The sequence below is a fragment of the Coturnix japonica genome, chromosome 10 (genome assembly GCF_054131305.1).
Source record: "Coturnix japonica strain WE chromosome 10, WE-NBRP24, whole genome shotgun sequence".
Taxonomy (NCBI): Eukaryota; Metazoa; Chordata; class Aves; order Galliformes; family Phasianidae; genus Coturnix; species Coturnix japonica.
The window spans coordinates 29,574,470-29,584,514 of NC_140672.1; the positions used below are offsets into that span (position 1 = coordinate 29,574,470).

The 10,045-nt window shown below is 43.5% G+C and overlaps 1 protein-coding gene across 1 annotated transcript; it reads right to left on the reverse strand.

The window, feature by feature from the left end:
- Positions 1–93: 93 nt before the first annotated feature.
- On the reverse strand, positions 94–5,900 carry LOC146759627 (titin-like). Its single transcript, XM_085510779.1, has 5 exons — positions 5,251–5,900; positions 2,957–3,125; positions 2,239–2,333; positions 1,072–1,341; positions 94–354 (listed from the first exon to the last, which is right to left on the reverse strand). Exons 1-3 carry the CDS (start codon positions 5,389–5,391, stop codon positions 2,242–2,244), a joined length of 402 nt encoding a protein of 133 aa, XP_085366905.1. The 5' UTR covers positions 5,392–5,900; the 3' UTR covers positions 94–354; positions 1,072–1,341; positions 2,239–2,241.
- Between the last annotated feature and the right edge of the window lie 4,145 nt (positions 5,901–10,045).

The window sequence follows — 10,045 nt, forward strand, 5'->3', positions numbered from 1 at the left end:
AGCAGGAGAGAACGGCAGAAATCAACCTCAAGAAAAGAAATCTGAGGTGAAATAGGACATGGAAGAGGCCACCCCCCCTGCTCTTACCTTCAGCTGTCAGCGTGGTTTCAGTCTCTGCAATTCCTGCCTTGCACTTGTACACACCAGCATCATCGGGCTTCAGCTTCAGAATCTTGAGCTCTGCTGAATGCTTATCCCTCTTGATCTTGTACTTCTCAGAGGGCACGATGGGTGTGTGGCCCTTGAACCATTTCACAACCTTTGGAGAAGGCCTGAAGTCACAGGACAGGATGACAGAATGACGTTCCAAAGCTGTCTTGTCCTCCAGCTTCCTGGTGATTTGTATATGGTAATCTGCAAAGCAGGGATGGAAGAGAAGAAAGGATGAGGACAATTGGAAGAAGAGGAAAGTCTCTTGCGTCTGCTCCATTTCAATTAATCTCATGTTCACAATGGTTTTTTGAACTATTATTGAATATTGAACTATTTGAACTAAAGATAAAAAAAACGATTGTCTATAGGGAATGCCATTGACTACATTTCTATAAAGTAATACTGTATATTATCTACCAAATGCAAGGTCCAGCTCTTGTTCTGTGCTTATTAAATTGCTCCAAATTGTTGAGGCTTTTATTCAAATAAGAGAGAGTTAAAAATATAACAAGTACTTTAGGATGTGAATGGATAATCTTACGCTGGGGACAACAGCGGACAAAAAGCCTGGAAGTTTCTTTCAGATGAAATCAATGAGAAATGGCATCAAACTTATGTCCTACCAAACTTCAACTTGTCTAGTTCTGAAATACAATTAATTTCACCTGATTTGACCTCTTTGGTATAGCCAAGGACAAAACCTCAGCTCTGTAGATCTGAATAGTAAGCACATCACAGCTATTCAAACAGATCTTTTACTGAGATGCAGCTGTCTCATTTAGTGTCCAACGACTTTGAACTGGAAATGGAGCAGACCCTCCAGACACACACACAATATTTCAAAGACCCCAGTGAAGGAAGGCTGTACGTTAATTAATTCTTCATCTTCATGATGTAAACCAAGCCAGGATATGTTACCTCTGACGAGCAGAGTTGCTGTGGATTTTGATTTGCCAATTGAGAACTGAATGGTGCCTGTCATATCAGTGGTGGTTTTCAGTATGGTCAGCTGGAGGATGGTGCCTTCTTGCTGCATAATCAAGTTTCTGCCAGCCTGTAAGACTTCCCCACGTAGATACCACTTGGGAGGTTTCACAGAAGGAATGGATATCTCGCATTCAAATTTGGCTTCTTCAGGCTCAGTCACATCCTCATCACACAGCTCCTTTACTAGATTAATGGATTGCTCTTTAAGAAGGATGGAACAAGAGAAAGCAGAGATTTAGAAGGAATGTAAAATACCCTTACATTATCACCCTACTTACTCACGTCAGCATTACTGCAAAAGAACACTACACCTATCAGCACAAAATGCCTTAAAACGTCATTAAAAATAATAGAAAGAAAGGAATGTTGTTAAGAAGTCAGACAATAAGACTGACAACCTGAAGAGAGCCCAGATCTTCTGATTCCCAGTCCAACATCCAAATCAAACCATGACCTTCCCATACCGCTATCAAAATCCTCGCATTACGAAATGGAATACAGGTTCAATGAAACACGGACGTTGATAATTATTTTGGATAAATACAGCAACTTAGCTCTGAACAACAAGTTTTCTCCTAGTAAAGGTCTCTGTAGGTCCAATGTAATAACTCTACTTAGGAGAAATTCATTTTCCAGGATTTTCTTGCCCTTATAATTGTAACAGTGGCAAAGGTGGGGACTGAACTCTTGAGTAGTGTGCTAACTCAAATGTCTCCCTTTTCTTTATCACACTTAACATCATATATATACCTAGCATTGTATATATTAAAAAAAAAACAAACCCTGTGCTCTTTTCAAACATACAGAGAAAATGAAGAAAAAGTCAAGCTATGTTTTTATCCCTCAACGTTCAAACACAAATCTGAAGTCTAGAGGTAGAAAATCCACCACCTAAGAAAATAATCTGTTTTACTTAGCAAAAGTAAATTCCAAAAGAGAAGCTGCATATTTTGTGGGCAGAAAGGTAGGTAGGTAGGAGTTTTAATTTCTGTGAAAGGTTCTGGTGGTGTTTAACCTCCTTGACATTAAAGCAAAAGTTGTTGGCTGGTTTATAACATAAGATAATTTAAGCAAAATCGTCATCAGAAGCATAAGTACCTTTCACTGTAAGATGGGCACTTTTTCTGCTACAGATTTCATTTCTGCTGCATCCTTGACTTGGACACGTGTATAAGTCAGCGAGTAGGTCTTTCCTGAAGCAGAGAACCACAGAGTCACTAAGGCTGGAAAAGACCACTAAGGTCATCTAGTCCAACCTCCAACTCATCCCTACCAAACTGTGCTCTTGAGAGCAAACCCACAACTACACTTGGCTTCCTTGAGCAAAGAGCTCTGAGGCACATGGCCAGGCTGAGCATCATCCATCTGGTTTCACAGCATCACTGCCTGTTCTCTCATGTCAATGAAACCACCCATTCCCCCACATCCACATCCCCACCAAAGCGGAATCTAAACATGGCTTCTACAAGGACTGACCGAATGCGGCCACCGTCACCATTAAAGTACCTGAGACAGAAGGATCACACTCACTGTCAGACAAAACCTCTTTGGAGAGGTGAACTGACTGCCCTGGTCACCCCCACTTTGGAAAGAACTGCACTCATTTCCTACCTGCTCCTGGCAGTGTGGGATGGTGGGATAGCATCACACTTCCCACACTAAGCTTCCCACCTGTCACTTGTTCCACCCTAACCTCAGTCCCAAAACAAAAGGGGAACTCCCTTCTGAACAATCTTCACTTCATTTCAGATGTCTTATATGCTTGATCTCCAACCCACCCCCCACTCAGGAGAAAAATCCCCCTCTTACACCCTACCATCTTGCCGCATTCTGATGTTGTCATCAGCCTTCAGCTTGTCCTCTTTGTACCACTGGCTCTGAACCTCATCGAGTGAAATCTCACAGACAAAAGATGCACTCCCATATTCATTCACTTCCACATCTTCCAGTGCTTTAACAATCTTGATATCTCCAGCTGTGAAGCACTAGAGATATATTTGTCAGGGTATTTCCAGAACTGAGTGCAGCATCTTTTCCTTACACATATTTGCATAGAAAATAAGTAGGATTTTGTTTTATTCTAAACCATCATCCATTCCTGAGTCTTTTCTGTCTTCAACACAGTCAATGCATTATTGCCCTTGAACTTAAAGACAGACTTACTAGCTACAACGGAGCTCCCTGCAAACAGTCTTCATGGAAACCAGAATCTAATTTATTCTAAAACCTTCCAAGCAAAATTAAGGGTAGAAAAACAATAGAACTGACTGAATCTTTAAGGTCATTTAGTTCCAATGCCCCTGCTATAGGCAGGGACACCTCCCTCCAGACCAACTCTTCTCCTCAGGGTCAAGGCTTCTCTCAAATCATTCTCCTCTAAGCCTGTGCCTGTGCTTGGGATTGCCCTGACCCAGGTGCAGGGCCTTGTACTTGGCCACACTCAAGTTCATGAGGCTGCCAAGGGCCCACCTCTCCAGCCTGTCCAGGTCCCTCTGGGTAGCATCCCTTCCCTCTAGCACATCAACAGCACCGCTCAGCTTGGTGTCATCTGCAAACTTGCTGAGGCTGCATTTGATTCCACTGGCCATGTTGCCTACAAAAATGTTAAAGAACACTGGTCCCAACACCACCCTCCACCTGGACACTCAGCTACTCACTGCAACTCTCTGAGTGTGACCATCCAGACAGTTCCCTATCCTGCAACTGGTCCATCCATCAAAACCATTTTTCTCCAGTTCGGTGACCAGGATGTCATGCAGGACAGGATCAAATGCTCTGCACAAGTCCAAGTAGATGATGTCAGTTGCTCTCCCATTATCCACTGATGCTGTTACTCCATCATGAAAGGCCACCAAGTTTGTCAGGCATGGCTTGAATTTGAGGAAGCCATATTGGTTACCACCAATCACCTCATCTTTATTTTCCAAACTATGCCAAGGAGAACTAGACAGAACTCTACAATGTCGTGTCACTACAAACCTGTCTGAACCATTGGCTTCTCTGCATGCTCATCACTAGTCTCTCCTTAGCTTGTGTGCCCACAATGTATGGGGAATGTCAGCCACAAATCTTACCTAGGGGACATCTTTGCTTCAAAATCCCTTGAACATCACACAATCCCTTTTAACTCTCCAGGTCTGCACTTATTTATGTCAGAATCAGACCATATTTCTGTGCTGCTATTTCCCTTTCCTTCTGAAGGGCCTGGATACAACTTGGATTAACCTCAGGAGCAGAGTTCCTGCATAAAACAGCCAGGACTGAAACAGCAAACCAACCTGGTTGCAGACTGAGAGAGAAAATGAGAGTTCACCACTTGTGAATAATGAGACTTCTCTTATTTCCCTGGGAAGTAATGCTCACTTTTTTACTTTGACGGAGCTCCTTCCCATCCTAGAAGGGAAAATATCAAAGTCAGATCTCCATTAGTCCTTCCATCTCTGCACTGAGCAAATGCAGCCTTCAGATCAATGCTTAATTCACCCACTCCCCTAGAATTAATGGAACTGTGCTTACTGGAACATATGCTGAAGCTTAAGCACAGTGCAGTGTTTTCAACATGTAGGAATGGCTATAGAACATGCAGAAATTCTGGCTGACCTATGACAGCTTAAAGCACTGCGGAGGACTGTTAACAAGCCCGTTTGGACATCACCTTGAATAAATGACGTTATCCTCAAGTAAGGGAAGGAACAGCTGAGCACCGGGGAGGTGCACAAAGGGCCAGAGCAAACTCTCACACTGTCAGGTGCAAAGAAAACTGAGATTTAACCCAAAAACCCAGTTCACAACAAGGCTACAAAATCCTGGCTGAGAATTTCTGTGTTAGAGTTGAAGCTCAAGACTGTGCTCCAACCAACAATATTTTGTGCAGCAAGACCTCAGGAGTTCACAAGAAACCCAAAACAAACTTCCATTTCAACTTGATAAATGAACTCAGGACATAATAACAAAGAGTGCTGATCTGGGCAAGTAAAAGAGCATAAAGAGAAGAGGGCAGTGCAAAAGCTATCAAGCAAAAGCTCAGACTCGCATCCCTTGGAAGTGAAATTAAAGCCTCTCATTCATTTCCAGAGAAGTCAGAAAGGAAAATACCATTACATGCCATACCTTGAACCACTTGACGTCCACGTTGAGCCTGGACAGCTGACACTCACCTCTTTCAGCACCTTCTCCTGGTTTATAAACACAGGTTTTGGCTCTGAGGGAAAAAAAGAAAAAGTATTGACTGAGGGACTGAAATGAGACCATCTTGCAGCTTTGTATGCACAGGTTGGAACAGGTTTAGGTTACCACTTGTGCCCAAACTAATAGCCTTCACTAGAGAATATCAGCTATTCTGTTGAAACAAAGTGTCAAATCTAGGCAAGAAAGAACCTAGGAACTGAAGGAACCAAGAGGGTCCTTGAACACCAGTCCCATGGTTGCAAGTCACTATGCAAACATATTGAACCCAAAAGAACATCTGACCTGCAGGCAACCAAAACCTGAGTTCCTTTTACTTAAGACCCACTGTGAAACATCAAAACACATAAACATGTGATAGTTACCCCTGGGCAGCCTGTGCCAGTTAATTCTGGGGGCAGACCTGCCATTATGAAATATTATGCTAACATGACAAAGAGAGAGAAGAAAAGCAAAATTAAGACTAGCTGACAAGCCTTGGCAGGAAGTTCTTTTCTCCATAAATTTAGTCCCATTATTCAATTCTGTTTGGAGCTGTCTCCATGCCTCTCTGGAGTTTGGTCTTTGAGAAGAAGCAATTAAGTAAGCTCTCCAGTGTCAAAGTGCATACACTACTCTAGGGATTTGTTTTTTCTCCATGGATCAACAAGTGTGACAAGCCAGCAGAATATGATGAAGAGCCTCATGCATACTCAGTGTAAAAAAGAAAAAGGCAATTGTTGCTGGGAAGAAGGTTCATTTGCATTTGTGTCATCTGCAGAGGGTACTGCAGAAATGGAAAGTCTTCCACTGGAGCAAACAAAGGGCTCTCATTTATTGCAATCAAGGCCAAGCGTGTGGATCTCAGAGATCAGACCTACACCCTGAAGCAAAACAGACTTTCCCTGCGTGGGAAAGTTCAGTTTCTCTCTACATCTGTGTAAGAAAAAGCCCACCATGGAATGACAGCTAAGTAAACATCCCTGTGACTCTTCACAGGTCTCTTCTACGTTTGGGATCACTGCTACAAAAAGAGCTGTTGACATCATCTCTCATGGCCACCCTGACAGAAGAGCAGGAAGGCTGGGATGTTCTTTTTCCTATCTTTCCCTTGACTTCCTCTATATCTTAGGGACGAATCACAGGACAGAACACAGAAATCAAATGGCTCTACAAAGCAGATTGGCCAGTTCAAGTCAAAACAGCCACTGAAAACACCCCAGATGCTGTCTGACAACAGCTGGACTGTCGGGGAGTCAGGTGAATGCAGTCTGCTGGCCCTGGGCTGGAAGAGGACAGCCCAGACTGTCACATACCTTTCACTGAAAGCTGATAGAGCATTTTATCCCCCTCACAGATGCACTGATAACTTGCAGCATCATCCATTGAGTCATTGTGAATTTTCAGGGTGTGTCTCTTCCCCACAATGTGCAGTTCATATTTTTCACTGGCCTTGAGCTCCTTCCCATCCTTCATCCACTCCACAGTAGCGCCTGTGTCTGAAAGCTCAGCCTGCAGTTTGGCTTCCTCACGCAGCGGAGCAGAGATCTTTTCTACATCTTTGCCCTTATTGGTAAATCTCACTGCAGCACCTGTCAGGAGCAAAGGCCTCGTTATTTCAATTGATATCAGGCTAACGTGGTCAATGTTTGCTGCAACATCTCTGAAAAAGTATCACCTTTTGTTCCTGCACTCATCACTGTGTCAGTGCTGAGCAATTCAAGATATTTCATTTGGTCTTCTTGCAGGATTTAGTAAGTAAAAATCAACCAAACATCTCCTTCTACTGATTAAGAATGCTCTAAACATGCTTCTGCAGAGGTTTCCACCCAATGACAAACAGCTCCTCCCATCATGAATGTTTATTTGTTCTATTTGGTCACGCAAATCTGATTGAAAGAGTTATTATTGGAATGATTGCTCCCCTACTTCTAAACTATTCCAGTGCAATCAGAAAGGCTGTCTGAACCTGGAGCTGAAAGTACTGCTCCATGGTGATGCAGTGGTAAACCTGCTGACTGAATGCACTGGCCAAGAGCTGTGAACTGCAGACATTCATCAGCTGGCATGAAGCAATCTGGTTCAGATACCAAGCAGCTGGGTAGATTGGCTTACCCTACACTCAGTGCTATCATGTTTAGGTCATTACCAGGACTCACGTCAGTCCATGGGATGCAATTTCAGGTATTTGGTACAGTCAGTGAATGCCTGCAGCCCCAGTTCTAATCATCAGATCACAGCAACTATGCATTGACTGTAAGAGGAAAGGAGAAGGATCAAAGCAAATACCTCTCACTCTCATCTTGGTGCTGACATCAACATTTTTGGCAACAAATTTCACTTCTGCTCCATCATCGTTCTTGGTGACGTTCTTTATGATTAGGCTGTGAGTAGTTTGGGTTCTCTTGATGATGCAGGTCTCACTTTCCTGTAAGACTTTACCATTGAGGTACCAAGTGCCGCAACACGTTGTTGTAAGGTCAATAGTAAACATGGCATCCCCTCCAGGTACAGCTTCACCAGTTGTTAGGGGGGATTTCACAGCCAGGACTGGGTCTGAGGAAGAACAACATGTTTGTCTTAATGCTCTTTAGATGCAAGTCTGGTATCTCATTTAGAGATGGAAGATTAAATCATAGGTACATTTCTACTTCTCCCTTTGCATGAGTGCTGGAAGAAGCACTTCTGTGCTTAAGGTCTGTTACAGAAAGTTCTGCCTCTTGCACATGTGAGATATCAAAAGATAAGGATATTCATCTCTCTGTCACAGAAACATAACTTGTATCACTTTAGTGGTAGCTGGAGGTTGATATGAGATAGGAGAACTAGGAATAAAGGAAAGCCTTTGGTGTGTTAATGCACTACTATCCTTAAAGTCAAAGGAAACATCTTTAGGGAGCCAACACAGCTGCTCAGCACACACTGACCCATTTCCATTGGGGTTTTTGTTCTTACCAAGGTGCACGCTCCCTGGGAATTCCAGAGACGGGCTCTGTCCATGCGCATTGACTGCAGACACTCGGAACTGATCATCAGCCTCTTCAGACAGATTGCTCACCGTGAACTCTGGGACGGGGACATGAGACTCGTGGCACCTCACCCACGTGAAGCCAGTTAGTTTATTGGGTTCCACATGTAGCCATGGATTGGAATGGGGAGGTGCATCTTCGGAGGGGACCATGCCAGCGTCACTGAGGTTTCTGTTTTATTTTTCACCACGGGGTCAGCTGGGGGCTGGGTGGGAGGTTTTCTGGGAGCTGAGCAGAAATAAATACAGAAATATTAGCATAAGGTCATTTAGGCTGGAAAAGACCTTCAAGATCAGCAGACTCAACTTTCAGCATGACCTACTGAGTCCCACCATTAACTACTGTGCTTCCTGAGGACATACATGACAAGCTTATCCCTGTAGGTATTTGCATAGTGAATATATTCACCCTCTGGTTGCTTTGGAACATTTTACAGGTTAAAATCCCATCAGACTTTTTCACTGTGTGCAGCCACTGATACAGGCAGGAGGCTGGGAATTACCTGATGGGCTCTAGTTACAGACTACTGACACAGTAAAGGATTGATTTCATTTCATTTTGGCCATCAGAAAGTTTGGTGTCTGGTTTCAGTCACCCATCTAGACTCCAATTATAATCATATGGAGAACAGCACATTCAGGAGAACTCATCTCAATAAACCTGAATGAAATCACAGAATCATAGGATCATGGGAGGGCTTGGGTTGGAAGAAACCTTCAAGATCATTAAGTGCTAGATGCCAAAGGTCCCACTAACACAGTATTAAGCCAAAAGCTAGATGCTGGAATCAGATCTCCTGACCTTACCATCAGAAACTGAGATGTCATATTTTGCTCAGAGGTGCCTGCTTGTAGGAGGGACAGCTTCCGAGCTTTTTCTGCTCCAGGAACCAGCTCGAGCTTCAGAATTTAAACAGCAGTCAGAAATTAAACTGAGCTTTGTCACCTCCATCAAATAGAAGGAGTGGTTGGGTGGTACAGCTTTCCAAATCGCTTAGAAACTGTCACAACAATCAGATGCCTACCTTTTCTTTTTTAACTTGTTAATACATAGAGCTTAATAGCATCAGAATGCCCCAAGCACTTCAGACAACAGGACAGCTGTAAACCCTTCTTTAAGGATTCCTTTGTTTAACCACTGAGTAACTGTAATTCAGTGGTGCTGGTAGGAGAAGGGAAGTCCTAATCTTCCCAGATGGTGAACAGAGTTGATGTTCACATGCAGACTGGTGCTGCAGCAGAGCCAGAAACCACTCATTTGGGAAACACAGCACCAAGAAAATAATGGGAATAGCTTCATAAAATCAGGAGCTTCACTCAAATTTCATGTCAGATCTATAATTCTTCCTATTTTCAGGAAGAAATGATTTCCCTTTTTCTTGTAGTTTTATTTTCTTTTCCTTTCCAGCAAGCAGCTTTGTAGCTTACAAATTGTTTTCTAATCACCTCCTGGTGTGGACAAATCACACAGGTCTGACTCCATGTTTTACATAGTTAGCATATTATATTTGTTCCACTATGGAACTGTACAGTCATAGAATGGCCTGGGTTGAAAAGGATCCCAAAAATCATCCAGTTCCAACCCCCTGCTATGTGCAGGGACGCCATCCACCAGACCAGGCTGCCCAGAGCCACATCCAGCCTGGCCTTGAATGCCTGCAGGGATGGGGCATCCACAGCCTCCTTGGGCAACCTGTTCCAGTGCGTCACCAC